The sequence below is a fragment of the Aspergillus brunneoviolaceus genome (genome assembly GCF_003184695.1).
Source record: "Aspergillus brunneoviolaceus CBS 621.78 unplaced genomic scaffold BO95scaffold_23, whole genome shotgun sequence".
NCBI lineage: Eukaryota > Fungi > Ascomycota > Eurotiomycetes > Eurotiales > Aspergillaceae > Aspergillus > Aspergillus brunneoviolaceus.
Window position 1 is genome coordinate 26,144 of NW_020290753.1, and position 20,438 is coordinate 46,581.

The 20,438-nt window shown below is 49.3% G+C and overlaps 6 protein-coding genes and 1 non-coding gene across 7 annotated transcripts; 3 read left to right on the forward strand and 4 right to left on the reverse strand.

The window, feature by feature from the left end:
• Nucleotides 1–473: 473 nt before the first annotated feature.
• Nucleotides 474–1,463, forward strand: BO95DRAFT_410641 (Rtr1/RPAP2 family protein phosphatase; the record flags this gene model as incomplete). Its single annotated transcript, XM_025584190.1, has 1 exon — nucleotides 474–1,463. One exon carries the CDS (start codon nucleotides 474–476, stop codon nucleotides 1,461–1,463), a length of 990 nt encoding a protein of 329 aa, XP_025443538.1.
• Nucleotides 1,464–1,541: 78 nt separating this feature from the next.
• BO95DRAFT_481092 (40S ribosomal protein eS17) lies at nucleotides 1,542–2,720 on the reverse strand. The gene is made up of 4 exons (XM_025590183.1): nucleotides 2,517–2,720; nucleotides 2,327–2,452; nucleotides 2,048–2,245; nucleotides 1,542–1,980 (listed from the first exon to the last, which is right to left on the reverse strand). The coding sequence occupies exons 1-4, from the start codon at nucleotides 2,535–2,537 to the stop codon at nucleotides 1,906–1,908; spliced, it is 420 nt and encodes a 139-aa protein (XP_025443539.1). The 5' UTR covers nucleotides 2,538–2,720; the 3' UTR covers nucleotides 1,542–1,905.
• Nucleotides 2,721–2,858: 138 nt separating this feature from the next.
• BO95DRAFT_88864 (mitochondrial 37S ribosomal protein bS1m) lies at nucleotides 2,859–4,601 on the reverse strand. Its single transcript, XM_025592315.1, has one exon. It carries the CDS (start codon nucleotides 4,550–4,552, stop codon nucleotides 3,131–3,133), a length of 1,422 nt encoding a protein of 473 aa, XP_025443540.1. The 5' UTR covers nucleotides 4,553–4,601; the 3' UTR covers nucleotides 2,859–3,130.
• Nucleotides 4,602–5,217: 616 nt separating this feature from the next.
• On the reverse strand, nucleotides 5,218–6,888 carry BO95DRAFT_441459 (SDR family oxidoreductase). The gene is made up of 5 exons (XM_025586179.1): nucleotides 6,746–6,888; nucleotides 6,637–6,688; nucleotides 6,428–6,560; nucleotides 6,081–6,371; nucleotides 5,218–6,011 (listed from the first exon to the last, which is right to left on the reverse strand). The coding sequence occupies exons 1-5, from the start codon at nucleotides 6,765–6,767 to the stop codon at nucleotides 5,505–5,507; spliced, it is 1,005 nt and encodes a 334-aa protein (XP_025443541.1). The 5' UTR covers nucleotides 6,768–6,888; the 3' UTR covers nucleotides 5,218–5,504.
• Nucleotides 6,889–8,027: 1,139 nt separating this feature from the next.
• On the forward strand, nucleotides 8,028–15,831 carry tor (putative TOR pathway phosphatidylinositol 3-kinase TorA). Its single transcript, XM_025586180.1, has 4 exons — nucleotides 8,028–8,228; nucleotides 8,290–9,241; nucleotides 9,304–15,019; nucleotides 15,081–15,831. The coding sequence occupies exons 1-4, from the start codon at nucleotides 8,102–8,104 to the stop codon at nucleotides 15,468–15,470; spliced, it is 7,185 nt and encodes a 2,394-aa protein (XP_025443542.1). The 5' UTR covers nucleotides 8,028–8,101; the 3' UTR covers nucleotides 15,471–15,831.
• Nucleotides 15,832–15,951: 120 nt separating this feature from the next.
• On the forward strand, nucleotides 15,952–18,169 carry BO95DRAFT_441461 (uncharacterized protein). The gene is made up of 4 exons (XM_025586181.1): nucleotides 15,952–16,342; nucleotides 16,415–16,847; nucleotides 16,911–17,047; nucleotides 17,128–18,169. The coding sequence occupies exons 1-4, from the start codon at nucleotides 16,050–16,052 to the stop codon at nucleotides 17,876–17,878; spliced, it is 1,614 nt and encodes a 537-aa protein (XP_025443543.1). The 5' UTR covers nucleotides 15,952–16,049; the 3' UTR covers nucleotides 17,879–18,169.
• A 2,020-nt stretch (nucleotides 18,170–20,189) lies between these two features.
• BO95DRAFT_t119 lies at nucleotides 20,190–20,261 on the reverse strand. Its single transcript has one exon. It is a non-coding gene; the product is annotated as a tRNA-Glu (tRNA).
• Nucleotides 20,262–20,438: the final 177 nt, after the last annotated feature.

Below are 20,438 nucleotides of genomic sequence, written 5' to 3' on the forward strand. Positions count from 1 at the left end.
CAGAGGCTGAACCGGTCATCCACCAATTCCATTGCCAATCTTCCAATCAATCAATCAACACATTTCACACAAGTTGGCACCTAAATTGGGTTACTACCAGGTGCACATGCTGTCATTCTTCTCCTGATCTCCTGATTACAGTCGCAATTGGCCACCGATAGGTGATTCTGTAGCAGTTAGTAGGTCATAAGTATGAGTACGGAGCACTAACAAACCTCATCGTCATCCATGCGGGTGTTGTTACCAGAGTGCGCTTAGCTTCCCTTTCAATCCGGGGTTTTTGCCTCCTGCCGACCCGACCAAAATTGAACCTTGTTCATCTCTCACTCCGACCCTCTTCAGGCTGCCGATGCGTCTTGCCTTCCCTTTCCATCCGACCCACTATACTACTACGCCTCATATCTAGTCTCACTTCTATTTAATTCCTTCCCTTTTTTTCTTCGTCCGGTTGTATATATAATCTCCTCGTAATTATGTCCTCGGGTCGACAAGTACTCAAAACCTCACTCCCATCCGCTCACGCAGCTTCCGCTTCGTTAACCCGCTCAACCCCTGCCACCGCGCGTCAATCGCCACCCAAAGCGGGCATGTCACGACAAGAGCAAGGACCATTATCAGCCAGACCCGGCACTGATCCCCGTCATATGGCGATTGCGCTGCACCATGCGCGCCAGATCCAAGCTCAAAAGGACGCAGAGGCTCTCATTCTCGATCGCATTCTCGACCTCGTCCAGTTCCCTACCTCACCGTCCGCCGATCCTAGCTCCCCGTCCCTTGACGATGCTCGGGCCTTCAAGTCTGCATTGACACCCTTCCAACCCGCCGATTACGACAATCTGATCCTGGAAAGAAACATCGAAGGACTATGCGGGTATACTCTTTGTCCCCATGAGCATCGCAAGGAGGACTCCCGAGGCGCCTTCCGCATCACGTGGGGCGCGAAGGGCAGCGGCCCAGGCGGGCGCGGGCGCGAGATGAACATCGTCCCGAAGGAAAAGCTGGAGATGTGGTGCTCCGATGCGTGCGCGGAAAGGGCGATGTTCATCCGAGTGCAGCTCGCCGAGCAACCGGTGTGGGAACGAAGAGCGGACGATGCCCACGGCGCCCATATACTACTGCTCGAAGAGGAACGGGCCAGAACACAGCAGCAAGGAAAGGGCAAGATGCGGAGCGCGCCCAGCGTCAACGAGGTTACTGGTCAGCTAGGTGACTTGCATGTGCACGAGGGAGCAAGCTCTAGCGACGTGTTCGATCACATGGCCAAGCTGTCGGTTCGTGATGACGCACGTTCGCAGGAGCTTGCCCTTGAGCGTGGCGATGCTCACCCAGCACTGTACACGGGTCGCGTGGATGTCAATGTGCAAGAGAACAGTCGCGCTGCTGGCCCGGTGATGGCACCGCAGATGCGCCCGGGAGACGAGAAAGGAGGCTCTATCGAAGGATATGTGCCTCGCGATCATTGACTCGGCGAGGGCAGAAATGGCAGTAATGATTGAATGGAGCCATTGGCATTACGAGGGGCGTTGTGTTCCAGGAATGATACCCAGATAAGATAGCAATCTACAAGATCTAAGACGATATAACACCTCGGAAGATCGGCAAGAAGCATCGATCATAGAGGGTCACAAGACGTGGCTGTCTGATAGGCGATGAAATGTGCAATTCCTACGCAGCAACCGGCTGTAGCGACCAGCTGGTGAAAGGGAAGTGATTTGGCAATCAAGCGTCATCTCCGTTAGGAAAATCGGCGACACCTTGTTTGACGAAAGTCATGTTCATTCCTCATGAGTCTGTTTCTAGACTACAATGGTAGCTGGAAGCCTGCCAGAACAAGCATGAAAACGCCATGGATCGACCCAAGACAATCGTAAAACTTTTTTATTTTCCGCTCGAGGGCGCACAGATTTACCGGTAGCGACGGGGGCGCTCCTGGACCTGCTGCTGGGTGACGTTGACGACGTTGACCTTGAGGTTGTCGAACTAGAAACGCGAGACATATTAGCTTCCTTAAATTTCCCTCTTCTTTAGATCTTGGGAGAAAACTTACACCCAGGCTCTTGAGGAGATCCTTGGTGTCGGCGTCGACATCGAGCTGGCCGGACTCGGTCTGGGAGACATCCAGAGCAGAGACCTCAGGAACGTACTGATCCTTGCGCTCACGCTCCTCCTCCTGAAGCTTAAAGGAGATACCGCGGACAGGGCCACGCTGGATACGCTTCATAAGGTGGGTGGTGTAACCAGCAATCTAAATTCGAATCAAAAAATCAGTGATCCACTCTTGATTTCTAGCGTCTTTCGGCGCGCGCGCGCGCAGAATTCTGCTAACCTTGTTGCGGAGACGCTTGGAGGCAATGATGGCGATCTCATCGCAAATGCGCTTGTTGGTCTCGAAGTCGAGCGTCAACTTGGGGTAGTAACGCTCGATGATGACCTTAGCGGAACGCTTGACTGTCTATACGGCGAAATCGTCAGAATCGTGGCGGCATACACGCGGTTTCCGTGGTGTCTCTGCTCACCTTGGTACGGACGCGACCCATTTTGGCGGTTTGTTGCTGGCTGGATGGATGTTCGAAACTCCGACTACGATTCCTTATGTCTCCCGCTCCTCAAAGACACCCATCCTCGCTTAGCCGTGTGCGGATCACGTGCTGGTAATCGCCCTGATCGTCAGCCCTAACTATCTGCACGTGATATCTGCTTTCAACCAATGCCTAACTAACCTGCATTGATAGCTGACTAACTAGGTAGTTACGTGTTGACTCCGTTACTACTGAGTACTACTACCTGTATTAACTGTACATAAGAAAATACCTAGTACCTGTATATCATGAGCACCGACTTATACCAAATCTTCTCATTGGTAGCTAAAGCAGCGATTACGGGTAAATTGGGGACCAGGCGGGCGTTCTTGAGCTTGAGAAAGGTTTGAATCTGCTACCATTTAATATGTATGGACCGCAATGTGCTTATACAACAGCAAAAGAGAAAAAGAACAGGAGTAGCTCTACAATGACCAAAAAACAAAACCACATAATCGTACAGACCGTACAGCTCTCTCACTAGCTGCAGAAATAAGCTGCACCATCAAGATAGAAATAAGATCACGAAAACGGATACGTCTCGCTCATACTTAGGTCAAGCTCTTCATGAGATCCCGTGCGAGAGTCTCCGGATTATCCGCTGGTGAGCCCAAGTCTTCCGACGCCGAAAATGTGCCAGGCAGGGGGCGAGCTCTATCCAACCTCGGCACCTGCCGCTGGCCACTTTGGGAGATGACACGGGACACATGTTTTGGTTTCGGCTTCTGGTACTCTGTGATGCCGTAAGGTGCTCTAGTATTAACAGTAGCGCGATAACTAGCCAAATCGATGCGACCGTGTGAATTGACGGAAGCCCGAACAGGGTTGACCCAGTACTTGGCACCACCAGGGATGGCGGCGTCAAACTGATCAATGCCAGCTGGCCCCTCATGCTCATTAAAGGCCATGGCGTTGATATCTTCCACAACGATACCAGCAACACCGCCGACCGCTTTTCCTCCCTTGTTCTTGAACCTGCCCTTGGGGCGCAAGACACGTGCCTCAACAGGACGTTGATAAGTCTGAGGTCCGAATCTGGGATGGTTGTAAAGCAAGGCGTGAGATCTGGTGTAGGACAGTCCTGCGGAGGGATGCGTCTTCGGAGGTCCGGACGCAACATACTCATCGGAAGACAGTTTGGGGGCAGGGGGGTGGAAATACGTCTGTCTAACCATGTGTGCAATCATGTCGGAAGGTATCGCGGGAGGTGGTGGGAGATCCAGAATTTGAAAGATCACTGCACCTAAAGAGATTGAATCCGCACGCAGCGACTTGACATAGGCCTGAAACTCTTCCTCCACAAATTCGAAGGGTGTATCGATTTCCTCAAAATTCCCGCTGTCCTGTGCCTGCTTTCTTCGCTCGGTGGTTCGCTTTGCGATGAAATACTCGCGTAACTTCTCCATAATCTTCGGCTTGTTCCTGCGCACAGTCTTCAAGTAGGCCTGGAACTCCGCCTCTGTCTGACTGGCGAGGTATGGTCCAGAATGCCGGAACTTTTTGGCGGCGGGGTCGTCGAGGCCCGCGCTTGTTTCGGTGTTGTCCAAACGGGTTTCGAAAGGACTTGAGTGCCGAGGAGCTTGGCTGCTGGAGTAGCTGACTTTCTCAGGGAGGGACATCGGCAAATGGAGCTCTTGAAACTTCTCCAAGGTCACCGTATGATCCGCCGCTGATTCGAAATCCGTAGTATGTTCGAAGGTGTCGAGGGCATTGAGTCGAACCACAGGCCGTGAGGATCTAGCAGACGTTGTCTTTGCCGGCAAGGGTCTCTTCAAACCCCAGTCACCCTTCAGAAGAGAAGATGCTGGTGTGACAATGGCCGCTCGGATAGGGTGAGGAAGGGTTGCGGAATCGGATTCAGTGACCGTTCTCGAAGTTGGTTGTTCTTGAGGCGGAGTCAAAGCCTGCGGAAGTGCAAACAGGCGAGAATTCCGCAGCAGATTTGCTGTCGGGGATAGGCTGACTCGCACCATGGCGCCGGACTTGAAGTTAGGACGTTGTGCGGGTGGTCACTGTCCGGAGGAAGCTGGAGAAAAGTTGATTAATCCTCTACAGCCGCGCCAAGCCGTGGGTTACGGCAGCCCACAACAACACATCATGCACCTGATCACCGCTCACTTAGCGCAGGGTTGTAAAGTCTGTTGACTGTGATACCAAGCCATAAAATAAAAAACCCTTTGGTTCATGTGAGCCAGGCGAACACGATTGAACACGATCGTGCGGTACCACCTATGGCACCAGGGGCTGTCTGAATATTTCACTCGATTATTATGTTGGCGGTACTCTGAATATCGCTATAGAAAACACTGTACCTAGACCGACATCACATCTGATTCTGATTTGCAAAGATTGTATGTGGTAGAAAGTTAACAGCAGCTGTCGGTCTTTCTTTGGAGTTGGTGCTCGGAGATGAGGTACAAGTATTTTTTGAATCTGTGAGGTGCTTCAGCTTGTGGAATGTTCGCTACACCGAAGGTGTAAAACCCATTTTAAGGAACTATTTTTTTGACTGGGCGATGTCAAGTTATCATGAACATTCAGCCAACTTCAAAGATTCAGGCCTCTCAGAAGATCTACATCTCAGACATCTGCACATACTAATCTGATGCAATGCGAAGGTCTCAGCGTCTGTAAGCTAGGGCAGGCCAATGAGTTGCATTTTCTTGACGCAAACAGTGAAGGGCTGCTATAGAGCCAAGTGAGCTATATCAAAGGTATATTATAACAGTTTCTTCAGGCAGAAAGTTATGAGACTATCACAATCACGGTTTCTGCATTTGAAGTAGGCTTCAGTCATGATTTCCAATGCAGAGCGCTTCAGATCCTTTCTTGAAGTGAAGTACTCAGGTTATAAGGTCTTGAATATGTAGTTAACACTGACTTGCTCTTTCAAATGGATGGTACGTAGCGCATCATCATATATGATCACGCAGAAACGCCGAGAATTGACTTGACAGTGTCAACAACTGTTTCCCTCAGTTGCCGATACTGAATACCTAGAATCTCAATCGACTTCTTGTTGTCGTAGCCATACACATCATCAGGCAAGTCGCTAGGCGCATTCGTTGAGGGTAGCTTGTCTGCGATCTCAGGAAACGACTCCCGTACCACTTCCACAAGCTCTTTGTTGGTAAAGTAGCCAGAAGTGGTGAAAAACCTTTGCCCACCGGCTTCAGGAACCTCGATAGCCCTAACATGGGCTAATGCGACGTCATGGACATCGACCCACAAGAACGTACCCGTAGGAGGAAGGCCATCTTTGAATTTCCCTTGGACCAGGTTTGCAAGTCTTTGGTTAGAAGTATTGATGGCGTCCAGAGAATTCAGGTAGGGCACAACAGGACCGAAAACCAGAGGCGGGTTGATGGTTGCAATGTCGAAGTTTGGCTTTTCCTTCTCGACGAATTCCCAAGCGGCCTTTTCAGCAAATGTCTGTACGCAAAACGGTCAGTAAGAGCTGCCGTGGATCAGGATCTTACTTGACAGACGGGTGCATCTCACCTTGCTTGCTCTGTATGTTTGAGCAGGATCCATAGCCTCCTCCCACGTTACAGGGTTCCAATTCTCCTCACTGTACACCTTCGCATGTGCTTTGGGATTGACGATTGCGGCGAAGGATGATGTAACCACCACCCGCTTAATAGATGGAGCATGGGCTTTGATTGCTTTCAAAATGCCGGTAGTACCCTTTACGGCTGGCTCCAAGAAATCCTTCACAGGGTCTGAGATGTTAAAGTGAAATGGCGATGCGGTATGTAGAACATAATCGAACGGCGGATCGGATTTGACAGCCTAAATTTAAGAATGCTTTAGCCGTGGTACAAGTAGAGAAACAAGATCGACCATACTTCGTCAAATGCGCCATCTGCCGCAACATCCTGAACAATAGTATAGGAGAGCTTCTCCTTTGGTGTGTTTGGATGCGCATTAAGGATTTTCTGGCCTTTTTCATCGGACCGCACCGTAACAACTGTATCAAATCTGCAGTTTTGGGGCCTCAGTCAGCATTGAGAAAACTGAATAGGCCCCAGCCCCAACTTATATCCTTTGCACTCACCCACGCTCTAAGAGATTGTCGACGATGTGAGCAGCAATGAAGCCACTACCTCCTGAGACAAATTGTCAGTCTTCTCCACGGTAAGCACTCTCAGCCGGGTCTTTCTTACCAGTAAGAAGGACTTTAGGCATATTGAGTATACTGGCACTAGTCTTCGTCGTTGAAAACTGGAAATGAGTAGAGGTTGGAGGTATTTTCGATTTATTTGGAATATCTCGAGGGTTTCTTTCTTCTCCCTTTTAATACCTGGAGATGCACTTTTACCCCTCAAATGACGAACTATACGCCCCCACCTACGATCCACTGTTGGTCATATCATACGAACTCGATAGGCGCCCACTCTGATTACAAATACTGGAAACAGATCGCGAGTAGAGGAGATAGGAGATGGCCATCCAGCTCCGCGATATTACTGGGGTTCAAATTGTGGCTGTCGGCTGTTGTCCACTGAGTCTGCTCCCAAGCGCCTGTGGGCGGATTCAGAGGAGGCAGATTTGCTGACATTGCGTTATCGGATAAGCACCCTAGACCGGATTTACGATAACAGCGTTTCTTAGTTCCTGATCGTGGACACTAATACACCTGGGAAGTTAGATCAGGCAAGTGACCCCGTCTACCTATGGCAACTACGGAGTAAAAACAGGACTTCTGCTGATGGTATTGCCACTGAACCCTCATCTCAGAACTCAGTCATAAAATTATTTGGTCATACATCGCTTCAGCTAAAAATGTAGCCGCCGCACTCAGTAAGCTTCGTCCAGTCTACTCTGTCCCGTATGCTGAAATAACAACTATCTTAATGTTATACTTCTGAAAAGGGCCCAGTTGCCCGCCTCAAAAAAAGACTACATGGATGGTGCTTGAATTGAGTCTCACTACAACCATGACCACAACAACAAGAGTTCTATAGATCGAATTGATATTTCAGTGGCATGCACAAGTGCATATTTCATCCCCGTAGCCGAGTGCGTTACAATGCTTATTTTGCCACTAGAAACAGCCGATTAACCGAACAATTGAGACCTGTAAAAATCACATAGTCGAAGGCATATTCAATTGCGAGGGTGGAGATTGGGCATGGTTTATGATAGGAGTCGCCATGATCACAATGAAAAATATAAGGCCTGGTACAGGCTTGGCCAGTGACATGGCCGTTAAAACTTAAGTCCTAGTGATAAATGAAATGTATGAAGAGCAGGGGTGAATTCAGTTCTTTTCACATAGAAATTACAGTATCCCACTTCAGCGGGCGAGTCACTGCACACCCGCATCCCAACCAGGCAGGGTACACTTTCATGCCTCAGGCTATCAGTGGTCCGTGCACGGGTTTCCGGAGGCCGTCGACCTCACCTCCCGCATCGCTCAAGGCCGCCCATATCGGCTCTCCACCCCATGTCCAACTCGTGTCATCGTGCATGCCCTAGAGGTTGACTTCAAATGTCCACCCTGGGGTGTGGTACGCAATATGGCGCAAGCAGGTCCTATCACGGACGTCACTCAACGACTCTTCATCGAGTTGAAGTCTAAGAACGAGGAAACGCGGGTGCGAGCTGCTTATGAGCTCTACGACAACGTCGTTGCCATCTCACGAGGTAACACTTTCGGCATCGGTCGCACAAGAAATAAGGCTAATACTTCGCTCTTTGGTTATAGACTGGCCTCCAGAGAAGTTTCTCGAGTTCTTTAACGCAGTTAGCCAGCGCATCGCACAGCTCGTGGTTACCGGCAATGACGCACACGACAAGATTGGTGGACTATTAGCTCTCGATCGCCTAATAGATTTCGATGGTGTGGACGCAGCTCAGAAGACAACTCGGTTTGCAAGCTATCTTCGGAATGCCCTACGAAGCAATGATACTGCGGTCTTGGTGTACGCAGCCCGGGCACTTGGCCGTCTGGCCAAGCCCGGTGGAGCTCTTACGGCAGAATTGGTCGAGAGTGAAATACAATCTGCTCTAGAGGCTCTTCAGTCTGAGCGGCAGGAAAGCAGGCGGTTTGCTGCGGTACTTGTTATCCGGGAGCTTGCCAAAGGCTCACCGACACTGCTCTATGGCTTTGTCTCCCAGATATTCGAGCTCATTTGGGTCGCTCTTCGCGATCCCAAAGTGCTCATCCGAGAAACTGCTGCCGAGGCCGTCAGCGAATGCTTCGAAATCATTGCTGCCAGAGATATGCAAGTTCGACAACTATGGTTCGCACGAATCTACGAAGAGGCGCTGCTGGGTCTCAAATCCAGCAACGTGGATTGGATTCATGGATCGCTTTTGGTGCTAAAAGAGTTGCTTCTCAAAGGAGCCATGTTTATGAACGAACATTACCGGAATGCATGCGAGATTGTCCTTCGTCTCAAGGATCACCGTGATCCCAAGATACGCACCCAAGTCGTTTTGACCATTCCGATCCTCGCCTCTTATGCTCCACTCGACTTCACAGAAACCTATCTACATAGATTCATGATCTATCTTCAAGCGCAACTCAAAAGGGATAAGGAAAGGAACTCTGCATTTATTGCAATTGGAAAGATTGCCAATGCGGTCGGTGTTGCTATCGCACAATACCTCGATGGTATCATTGTTTACATCCGAGAAGGCCTTGCTATGAAAGCGTAAGATGCATTTCCTGCCCCTGCGCAATATCCTAAACACCAGAAAAGCTAACCCACCTAAGCCGCAATCGAGCTGCCGTAAATGAAGCGCCGATGTTCGAATGTATCAGCATGTTGTCGCTGGCCGTGGGACAGGCACTCAGCAAATACATGGAAGCACTGCTCGACCCTATCTTTGCATGCGGGTTGAGCGAGTCTCTTACCCAAGCTCTGGTCGATATGGCCCATTACATTCCTCCCATAAAGCCGATAATCCAAGAGAAACTCTTGGATATGCTGAGCCTGATTCTCTATGGTACCCCTTTCCGGCCGTTGGGTTGTCCTGAGAGTAGATTGCCACCCATGCCTTCCTTTGCCCGGGATTTCGGACCTCAGGAACTTCATTCTGACACCGAAATTGCACTTGCACTTCACACGCTCGGGAGCTTCGACTTCTCGGGACATATTCTCAACGAATTTGTTCGTGATGTAGCCATCAATTATGTCGAGAATGACAATCCTGAGATTCGCAAGGCATCCGCACTCACTTGCTGTCAATTGTTTGTCCATGACCCCATCATCAATCAAACAAGTAGTCATTCGATACAAGTTGTCAGTGAAGTTATCGACAAACTTCTCACAGTCGGCGTGGGAGATCCTGACCCAGAGATCCGGCGGACAGTCTTATGGTCTTTGGACCGAAAGTTTGACCGTCATCTTGCCAGACCGGAGAATATCCGTTGCCTCTTTCTAGCAGTCAATGATGAAGTGTTCCCCGTCAGAGAGGCTGCTATCTGCATCATCGGTCGCCTGTCCAGCGTTAACCCGGCTTATGTCTTTCCACCACTCCGAAAGCTGCTCGTTAATCTTTTGACAAGTCTCGGATTCGCAAGCACTGCTCGTCAGAAGGAAGAGAGCGCCCAGCTGATCAGTCTCTTTGTTTCGAATGCTACGAAACTCATCAGATCTTACGTAGATCCGATGATCACTACATTGCTGCCGAAAGCCACTGATGCGAATCCGGGCGTCGCTTCAACCACTCTCAAGGCTGTCGGAGAGCTCGCAAGTGTTGGCGGTAGCGAAATGAAAACGTACCTGCCGCAACTTATGCCAATCATTCTCGACGCATTGCAGGATCTGTCGTCTCATGCGAAGCGAGAGGCAGCCTTGCGAACTCTCGGACAATTGGCTAGTAACTCCGGATATGTCATAGACCCGTACCTCGAGTACTCTCACCTCCTTGCTGTCCTGATCAACATTATCAAAACGGAACAGACTGGATCTCTCCGCAAGGAAACCATCAAAGTCCTAGGAATATTGGGGGCCTTGGACCCCTACAAGTATCAACAAATCAGCGAAACTGCGCCAGATATCCATCACATCAATGAGGTGCAAACCGTCTCGGATGTCGCTCTCATTATGCAGGGCCTGACACCCTCCAACGACGAATATTATCCGACAGTGGTCATCAACACACTAATGCAGAACATCTTGCGTGAGAACTCCCTTGCTCAGTATCATTCTGCAGTCATCGATGCAATCGTCACGATTTTCAAGACATTGGGCCTCAAGTGCGTGCCCTTCCTTGGACAGATCATCCCGGGCTTCATTTCCGTCATCAGAGGATCTCCCCCAAGCCGCCTCGAGTCTTACTTCAATCAGCTGGCAGTCTTGGTGAATATTGTACGGCAACACATACGGGCTTTCCTTCCAGAGATAATCGAAGTCGTTCGTGACTTCTGGGATGCCTCATATCAAGTTCAAGCCACAATCCTTTCCTTGGTTGAGGCAATAGCAAAATCTCTGGAAGGAGAGTTCAAGAAGTATCTTGCAGGCCTTATCCCACCCATGCTTGACACATTCGAAAAGGACACTACACCGCGCCGACAACCTTCTGAGAAGATCCTACACACCTTCCTGATATTTGGCCCTAGCGGTGAGGAGTACATGCATCTTATTGTGCCATCTATTGTGCGCCTGTTTGACCGGACACAAAATCCGATAAGTATTCGAAAGTCTGCTATCGACACTTTAACGAAGCTATCACGCCAAGTCAATGTTTCGGACTTTGCATCCCTGATGGTTCACTCTTTGTCACGCGTGGTTGCTGGCAATGACCGCACCTTGCGCCAGGCTGCCATGGATTGTATCTGTGCACTTATCCTCCAGCTCGGCCAAGACTTCAACCATTACATACATCTTTTGAACAAAGTCTTGAAGGCACATCAGGTTAGTCATAGCAACTACCACATGTTGGTGACCAAGTTACAGAAGGGAGATCCTCTTCCGCAGGATCTCAACAACCCTGATGAAAACTATGCAACACTTGCAGATGACGCCAATTATGCAGAGATTGGACAGAAGAAAATGCTTGTCAACCAGCAACATCTTAAGAGTGCCTGGGATGCTTCTCAAAAATCCACTCGAGAGGATTGGCAGGAATGGATCAGACGTTTCAGCGTGGAACTGCTGAAAGAGTCTCCCTCCCCAGCTCTACGTGCGTGTGCCAGCTTAGCTGGCATCTATCAGCCACTAGCAAGGGACCTGTTCAATGCTGCCTTCGTCTCATGCTGGACGGAGCTGTATGATCAGTATCAAGAGGAACTAGTCCGGTCAATCGAGAAAGCGCTTACTTCGCCGAACATCCCTCCTGAAATCCTTCAGGTTCTGCTTAACTTGGCAGAATTTATGGAGCATGATGACAAAGCCCTCCCGATTGACATCCGCACCTTGGGCAAGTATGCCGCTAAATGTCACGCTTTCGCCAAAGCCCTCCACTATAAAGAGCTGGAATTCGAACAAGATCAGAACTCTGGAGCAGTTGAGGCTTTGATCACCATTAACAACCAGCTTCAACAGTCCGACGCCGCTATCGGAATCCTGCGCAAGGCACAGGCGTACCGAGATGTCGAACTTAAAGAGACGTGGTTTGAGAAGCTTCAGCGCTGGGAAGAAGCCCTCGCTGCTTACAAGCGGCGTGAAAGGATTGACCCTGATTCTTTTGGAGTTACCATGGGTAAAATGCGCTGTCTTCACGCTCTTGGTGAGTGGAAGGTACTTTCAGACCTCGCTCAGGAGAAGTGGAATCAAGCATCTCTTGAACACCGAAGAGCAATAGCACCTTTAGCCGCTGCTGCTGCCTGGGGACGTGGACAGTGGGAACTGATGGACTCTTACCTGGGCGTTATGAAAGAGCAATCCCCGGATCGCTCTTTCTTTGGCGCAATTCTGGCTATCCACCGAAATCAATTTGATGAAGCTACGATGTACATTGAGAAAGCGCGCAATGGCCTGGATACCGAGCTTTCCGCTTTGTTAGGCGAGTCGTACAACCGTGCTTATAATGTTGTTGTGCGCGTCCAGATGCTTGCTGAGCTGGAGGAAATCATCACCTACAAACAGAACATTGGTGATCCTGAAAAGCAGGAATCCATGCGTCAAACCTGGAACAAGCGACTTCTTGGATGTCAACAAAATGTGGAGGTATGGCAACGCATGCTCAAGGTTCGAGCACTTGTTACGTCGCCTCGTGAAAACCTTGAAATGTGGATCAAATTCGCCAATCTATGCCGAAAATCTAATCGCATGGGCCTTGCTGAGCGATCTCTTGCATCTCTCGAAACTATTGTATCCGACAGCAATGGCACGCGGGTCATTGCTCCCCCAGAAGTTACTTATGCCCGTCTCAAGTTCAATTGGGCTACTGGCCGCCAACGTGAAGCGTTACAAATGCTTAAAGAGTTTACTTCAGGCCTTACAGAAGATTTTACTCGGTACAACACCCTCATACTATCACAATCCGACCACGGCGGAGTCAATGGTGTCAATGGAGTGAACGGGGTGAATGGGGTGAATGGCGTCACTGATGCGAATCATCCTGATGCTCAAGGGCTACGGGAACGCATTGGCGATGTGGCCAAATTCAGGAAGCTTCTGGCTAAGAGTTATCTCCGACAAGGCGAGTGGCAGACTGCCATGCAAAGAGGTGATTGGCGGCCCGAGCATGTTCGTGAGGTGCTCAACGCTTATGCCGCTGCTACAAATTACAATCGCGATTCATACAAAGCATGGCACTCTTGGGCATTGGCAAACTTTGAAGTTGTCACGACGATTGCAAGCCAAGCCAGCAGAGATGGCACGACCATGGCGATGGTGCCGAGCCACATTGTAACGGAACATGTGATACCCGCACTCCGGGGCTTCCTCAGGTCCATCGCATTGTCGTCAACATCTTCCCTTCAGGACACTCTCCGACTTCTGACTCTGTGGTTCGCCCATGGTGGTGATACAGAGGTGAACAGCGTCGTCGTTGAAGGCTTTACGGCGGTCAATATCGACACCTGGCTTGCAGTTACCCCCCAGCTTATCGCTCGAATCAATCAGCCCAACATTAGAGTACGGAGTGCAGTTCATCGACTGCTATCCGAGGTTGGCAAAACACATCCTCAAGCATTGGTTTACCCATTGACGGTTGCGATGAAATCGAATGTTACGAAGCGTTCACAATCTGCAAGCAGTATTATGGACAACATGCGACAGCACAGCGCAAAGCTGGTCGAACAAGCCGACTTGGTTAGTCATGAGCTCATCCGAGTCGCGGTTCTGTGGCACGAATTGTGGCATGAAGGCCTGGAGGAGGCATCTCGGCTCTACTTCGGTGATCACAATGTTGAAGGGATGTTCGCAACCCTTGCACCTTTACATGACATGCTTGACAAAGGGGCAGAAACATTGCGTGAAGTATCTTTTGCGCAGGCTTTCGGTCGAGATCTTGCTGAGGCGAAGCATTACTGTATGCTTTTCCGTGAGACTGAGGAGATTGGCGATTTGAACCAGGCATGGGATCTCTACTATACTGTGTTCCGCAAGATCAGCCGGCAGCTTCCTCAGTTGTCGATCCTCGATCTCAAGTATGTTTCCCCCAAACTCAAGGACTGTGTGGACCTCGACCTTGCCGTTCCTGGAACCTACCAAAGCGGTCGACCCATCATCCGAATTGTCAGCTTCGACCCCATATTGCATGTTCTGCAGACCAAGAAGAGACCGCGTAGAATGACCCTCAAAGGCAGCGACGGCAACTCCTATATGTACGCGCTCAAGGGACATGAAGATATCCGACAAGACGAGAGAGTCATGCAACTATTCGGCCTTGTTAACACCCTTCTGGATAATGATGGGGAGAGCTTCAAGCGCCATCTATCTGTGCAACGATTCCCTGCCATTCCCCTGTCACAGAGCTCCGGTCTACTAGGATGGGTCTCCAACAGCGACACATTGCACGCATTGATCAAGGAATACCGAGAGAGCCGTCGGATCTTACTCAACATTGAACATCGTATCATGCTTCAGATGGCACCGGACTACGATAATCTCACGCTCATGCAGAAAGTGGAAGTATTCGGGTACGCCATGGACAACACTACCGGGAAAGATCTTTATCGTGTCCTTTGGCTCAAAAGCAAGAGCTCCGAGGCGTGGCTTGAGCGGCGGACGAACTACACTCGATCTCTTGGTGTCATGTCTATGGTCGGCTACATACTTGGCTTGGGCGATCGCCACCCGTCTAACCTCCTTCTCGATCGAGTTACTGGCAGAGTGGTTCACATTGACTTTGGTGATTGCTTCGAGGTGGCCATGCACCGAGAGAAATACCCAGAAAGGGTGCCTTTCCGCCTTACTCGCATGTTGACATTCGCCATGGAAGTTAGCAACATCGAAGGCAGTTATCGTATCACATGTGAAGCGGTTATGCGTGTTCTCAGAGAGAACAAGGACTCCCTTATGGCTGTGCTCGAAGCGGTGAGTCTCCTATCTTTGGGTAGAATCTGACAAGGATATCTACTAATTGTCTTAATCACAGTTCATTCATGATCCTTTGATCAATTGGCGTCTTGGAGTCCGCGAATCGCCAGACCGGATGCCCTTCTCCGCAGAGCGTCGCCAGTCTGTCGTTTCCAATATCAATCTTGAGCATGGCGTGCAGCCAAGCAACTTCTCGCGCCACCGCCGCCCATCAATCCTTGAAGGCGGTATTCTAGATGCACAGGAAGGAATCCCTAACGAAGCACGAGAAGCACAGAATGCACGCGCGCTTCAGGTACTTGCGCGGGTCAAAGAGAAGTTGACCGGTAGAGATTTTAGGCCCAACGAGGAGCTCAACGTCAGCGATCAAGTTGACAAGCTTCTTGCTCAGGCTACCAGCGTGGAGAATATCTGCCAGCATTGGATTGGTTGGTGCAGTTTCTGGTGATTATGTTGTCCTGTCCATTATGGATTTCTGGTTCTCGAGGAGGCGCAACTTGTGATGATGGATTTTTTGCATGGCATGGCTACAATTTCCCTTCTTCCTTACTTATTCTCCACCTTCTCGACTATCTTTTTTTTGTCTTCGTCTTTCTGTGTGTAGTATTATCACTTATTTGCTCTTGCGTCTTTCTTCTCTCTCCCTGCCTCTGTCCCTTTGAGGAAGTAGGCATTGTCAGGAGCTGCCGTTCATGACATTATTCTTTTGCATGTCTCAATTCGATAATTGCATGTTGCTCAAGGCGGGATGAATTACGGGATAGACGGTTAATGGTGAATTTTTTTGCAATGAATCGTGCCAATTCTAATAGAGAATTCCATCCATCGCATAACGGGATCAGCACGTGTTTTGATGACTAGCCGAGGTCACGGGCGGACACAGGATTGAAGGAATCTCCTTGGATTCCTTCCTTCCATCTTCCCACCCTTAATTATCTTCCCTGCCATTCTTTTCTTTTGCGCTTTCATCCCTCTTCCATATCTCAGGATGTGACCGGAACCATTCTGGCCACCATCAGTGAGAAGCATGGCGTCAGACACCCCGCCCGACCCCGAAACCCATCCTGTGGTTCGCAGCATCCTCCGCATTTCCCTCAGCGCCAAGGAATACAAGCGTCTCCACGATTATGCCATCCAACGCACTCCTTTATCCGTCCAGGGTAGGCTGCCGTCTCCATCCAAGTACGAGGCCATTATCGGCTCGAAGAACAAGCACAATGTCGCTGCTGTGAGGGTAGCACTGCGGACCTTCCTACTCTCGTTATCCCTCACAAAGCTCGCCGACACCGCGATAAACCGGATACGCGGGGATCTATCGAGGTACTGTACACAGTCCTTCCAGTTCGCGTTGTAGACTGCAATGGTTAACATAGATCTCATCGCTTCCAACAGCAAAGGACCGAAAGCCTCATCATCCACCCGCTCCCCGAAACTTCGCATATCCGCGTCGCTCGCGCTTCTTCTCCTGTTTCACCGATTCCTTTATCGTTTCTTCGTCAAGCTGCGCGCCAATCTCCGCACCGACGACGCTCGGCCATTCCGAGATCGCAACCCACGAATCTCAAATGTGCTTACTTCGCGCTTTGCTCCTGCCGTCGGGGCCAGTCTGGCAGGGTTTGCGCTAGGGATTTGCCCACGAAGCCAGTTTCGCATAATCGCAGCCATCTATTCGGCCACCCGTGGCTTCGAGTTCTTGTTCAATGCATTGGATGAAAAGGGCTGGTTTGACAACCGGCCTGCCTGGTTCGGCAGCTGGTTGCTGATGCCAATTTCTTGTGCGCAGCTGTTTCATTCGTTTATTTTCGATCGAGAGGCCGTGCCATCGGTAAGTACAAGGATAGGGATGTTCTTCATCCTGGAACAACAAAAACTAAATCTTGCTTGCCAGTGGCTTGGAATGTTGATCCTCAGACTCTCCCCGAGTTACATCCGCGGTCGTCCCGAAAGTCTGCCTTTGGACGTCGCTTGGCCAGACAAGGAGGATGTCGTGGATTCACTCGCAACTATATCTGCTCTAAGGTGGCCGTGAGTAAACCCCCGCCCTCCCTATCGTCTAAAATGTGCTGGATTCCCGCCCGTGTACTGACCACTAATGAATCAAACAGATCGTTCGTGTCGCCCATTTTACACCCCGGCACTTCAAAGACACTACCTCCGTCATTGGCGTCGATCTCCCCGGTGACCGGTTCCGCGCACCCAGCCATATCCAGCTTGTCCTGCGCACTGCTCCACCCCAGCAGCCCCAGCTGCAGCACGGCCTTCCTGCACCATATCCTTCTCTCCGTGCCGCCCCTGGCGCGGTTTCTAACCGCCGCCACCCTGGCGCTCTCCTTGCGTAACCTCAAAAACCTGGCGTCCAACCCCATCACGTCGCTGAACGAACTGTCCCAAAGAATCATGAAGCTGACCGCCGTCCTGTCGGCATCGGCCGGAACCGCCTGGGCTAGCATCTGCCTGTGGAACACCATCCTCCCGCGGTCCACGATGGCCACGAAGCGGTTCTTCCTGAGCGGGGCCCTCGCGGGCGTCCCGTTCGCGTTTCTGGGCCCCCAGCGCAGCGTCTTCCTATCGTTCTTCCGCGCCGCGATCGCGACGGCCTGGAAGACCGCGGGCAAGCGCGGTCGGTGGACCGGGTGGAGGGACGGGGAGTTGTGCGTCATCGTGGCGAGCTGGGCGCTGATGGGGTGCATCTTGGATGCCCGACCCTCCGCGGTGCAGGGGAAAGGGGTCAGGGTGGCGCTCTCGTGGATGCGAGGCGATGGGTTCGCCGACCCATTGCGGGTAGCCGAGAAGAGGAAGGCGAAGAAGGCTGCGGTGCAGAAGAAGGAGAAGGCGGAGGACGATGCGCGGACTTAGCGGCGCTGCAGGCAAATCTTGTTATGTTGTTGTCGTTGTGTAAGCAGGCAATTGTCCACGGAGCTGGACTTCGGTCCTTCATATTTGGCAGATAATTTATGATTTTCATGGTGCCACGCTGTCTTGGTTCCGATGAATGAGCGCGCACCCCCTTGGTTATGGTCTTGGTACGGTAGGGGTAGACCGGAGGGCGGAGGAACACTGAATGCGCTATATGCGTAGGTACATAATCGAGGATGCTATTTGTTCTCTACAAAAGAGATTGCAAGATTCTCATATCAACATGACCACATTATAAAATGTCTAGTCTGTGCTTCGGAATCCTCTAATTTTGCAGTACATATAAAAATTAGTCAGCAACAAACAAGAGGAGAACCAGCCAACTCAGTGAACACAGGTCATCTGAACTGTTTTTTGGGCTCAGGTGGAACGTTCCCGCGGCACGTGATGCCAAGCCCTTTATATAAGCAGAAACGTTCCACACCACCCTATAAATTACTGTTTTTTATTATTGAAATTCAAATTCCTCTTATATTCTTCAATACTCTTACTTCTAAGTAATTTTTCTAAGTTATTTTTTAAGTACTTAATAAGTACTTTTTAAGTACTTAAAAAATAATTTAGAGAAATTATAAATATATCTTTTAACTATTAAAGTTATAAGTACTTAATAAGCACTTTTTAAGTACTCAAAAAATAATTCAGAAAAATTACTTAGAAGTAAGAGTATTAAAAAGGATGGCGTGGAATGAAATTTTCTGTTTATATGGGTAACAGGGTCGCTTGAAAATCCCGTGACTATACTGCTTATTAAGCAGTTTTCGTTCCACGTGAACCGAAAAAGCAGTACAGCCGACCTGCAACCATGCCAACTCAGGTGAACACAGTTCATCTGATCTCTTTTCAGGGTTCATGTGGAACGTTCGCCGCGCACGTGACGCCATGGCTATTAGAAAGCAAATTTATGTTCCAACTCAGTTTTTCTGTTTTTGTTATTCATTTACCTGTATGATATGCCCATATTCAATCCTAGTGTAAGGGAATAATAAAGGTATTTACTTTTAAAAGTCCAAATGTTATAGACTCTAAGAGTCCTAAGAATCCTAAAAATCCTAAGAATCCTAATAGCCCTAATAGAAATAGTTGATCAGTACTTATAAATCTGTAATTTATGTAAAAGGTGATGTGGAATGAAAAGTTCTTACAGATTTGGTATTTGATGATATCCTTAGGCGGTGAGTGGTTTCGTGCCACGCCATCTAAAAAAGCAGTACAGCCAACCTGCCAGTAGTTATAGGTCGCGTGAACCTTTCCCCCCCTACACGTGACTAAAACGGGCGTTAGTCATCAAGAACAAATCGCATGATCTTTTTGATTACTGTATCTTTCCTCTGAATTTCAACTTTCCTTCTACTTAATGTTACAGTATAGTTGTAAGTAGTTACTGAGCAAGTCAAGTACTTAACTTATTAAAGATTTTGTACAGATTCTATATGTAGATCCGGATAGAGGATTCGATATACAAGAAGTAGCGGTATTCAATGGCTCAGCAGCTACTTAATTAAGAACCACTTGTGATAAGCACTCGAAAAGACAGTTCGCACATTATTCGGCCATGTTGAGGGCGGTGGTAGATGGTAACTTATGTATGTGTAAGGAAGCGGAAAGAGGTGGTGCGATTTGAAATTTTGTGCTGTAGGTCAGCTATGTTGCTTGTTAGGGTCGCGCGGAACGAAAACCACTAAATCTATAATGTCAATACTGTATGTACCTGTAAGGGCTTTTCATTCCACATCATCTTGACATAAATTACAGATGGAGTACAGAGTACTTATATAGATCAAGTACAATCTACTCGTAGCTACTACTTACATTAAGACCTCTAGACGCTTTGGGGTTATTAGGATCATTAGAGGATACCTTTCAATATTCTTTTATGTTAGTGTTAAGTAGAAAAAAAGGTGATATATAATACAGATGATTATAAGTATGGTTATTCAAAGCCTTAGCATTACATGCAATCCTGCCGACGTTCCACATGAACCCTTCGAAGGTTCTTATACGAACTGTATTTTTAGGTGACGCGACTTCTTTACTCCAATAAGCTATTCTTTTCAGGTCGCGCGAGCAAAATAACGACCATCCGTTATTCTAAGAAGCTATTATTTTCGGATCGCGCGAGTTAAATAACGACCATCCGTCATCCCAATAAGCTATTCTTTTCGGGTCGCGCGAGCAGATTAACGACCATCCGTCATCCGCATCCACACCGACCCGAAACTGGGCTCCAAGGAGAAAAAAGTATTAATCTCTCCGATGCGGGGAATCGAACCCCGAGCTGCCGTGTGAAAGACGGCGATGTTAGCCGTTACACCACATCGGAAATTGTTGAAATACTGACTGTGGTATTGGTATAGATTCATCGATGTGGTAATGGTAACAGTAGGGCAGGATTATTCTGCTGGGGGCCACCTCACATACACGCTATAAGGTGATGCAATTGGAATTGAAAGTCTACGGTGTCGAATCTTTTCGTAATAGACCCATAATCGCTCTACTA

What these genes read in the sequence shown, in the direction of transcription:
- BO95DRAFT_441461 (XM_025586181.1), top strand. Translation starts at nt 16,050, where the DNA reads ATGGCGTCAGACACCCCGCCCGACCCCGAAACCCATCCTGTGGTTCGC. An exon ending in ATCGAGAGGCCGTGCCATCG is followed by an intron (nt 16,848 to 16,910) that starts GTAAGTACAAGG and finishes CTTGCTTGCCAG; the next exon opens with TGGCTTGGAATGTTGATCCT. An exon ending in ATATCTGCTCTAAGGTGGCC is followed by an intron (nt 17,048 to 17,127) that starts GTGAGTAAACCC and finishes TGAATCAAACAG; the next exon opens with ATCGTTCGTGTCGCCCATTT.
- BO95DRAFT_441459 (XM_025586179.1), bottom strand. Translation starts at nt 6,767, where the DNA reads ATGCCTAAAGTCCTTCTTACTG. An exon ending in GACAATCTCTTAGAGCGTGG is followed by an intron (nt 6,561 to 6,636) that starts GTGAGTGCAAAG and finishes CCAAAACTGCAG; the next exon opens with ATTTGATACAGTTGTTACGG. An exon ending in CAGATGGCGCATTTGACGAA is followed by an intron (nt 6,372 to 6,427) that starts GTATGGTCGATC and finishes TCTTAAATTTAG; the next exon opens with GCTGTCAAATCCGATCCGCC.
- BO95DRAFT_88864 (XM_025592315.1), bottom strand. Translation starts at nt 4,552, where the DNA reads ATGGTGCGAGTCAGCCTATCCCCGACAGCAAATCTGCTGCGGAATTCT.
- BO95DRAFT_481092 (XM_025590183.1), bottom strand. Translation starts at nt 2,537, where the DNA reads ATGGGTCGCGTCCGTACCAAG. An exon ending in TGGGTCGCGTCCGTACCAAG is followed by an intron (nt 2,453 to 2,516) that starts GTGAGCAGAGAC and finishes TTCGCCGTATAG; the next exon opens with ACAGTCAAGCGTTCCGCTAA. An exon ending in CCAAGCGTCTCCGCAACAAG is followed by an intron (nt 2,246 to 2,326) that starts GTTAGCAGAATT and finishes ATTCGAATTTAG; the next exon opens with ATTGCTGGTTACACCACCCA.
- tor (XM_025586180.1), top strand. Translation starts at nt 8,102, where the DNA reads ATGGCGCAAGCAGGTCCTATCACGGACGTCACTCAACGACTCTTCATC. An exon ending in GAAGGCCTTGCTATGAAAGC is followed by an intron (nt 9,242 to 9,303) that starts GTAAGATGCATT and finishes AACCCACCTAAG; the next exon opens with CCGCAATCGAGCTGCCGTAA. An exon ending in TTATGGCTGTGCTCGAAGCG is followed by an intron (nt 15,020 to 15,080) that starts GTGAGTCTCCTA and finishes TCTTAATCACAG; the next exon opens with TTCATTCATGATCCTTTGAT.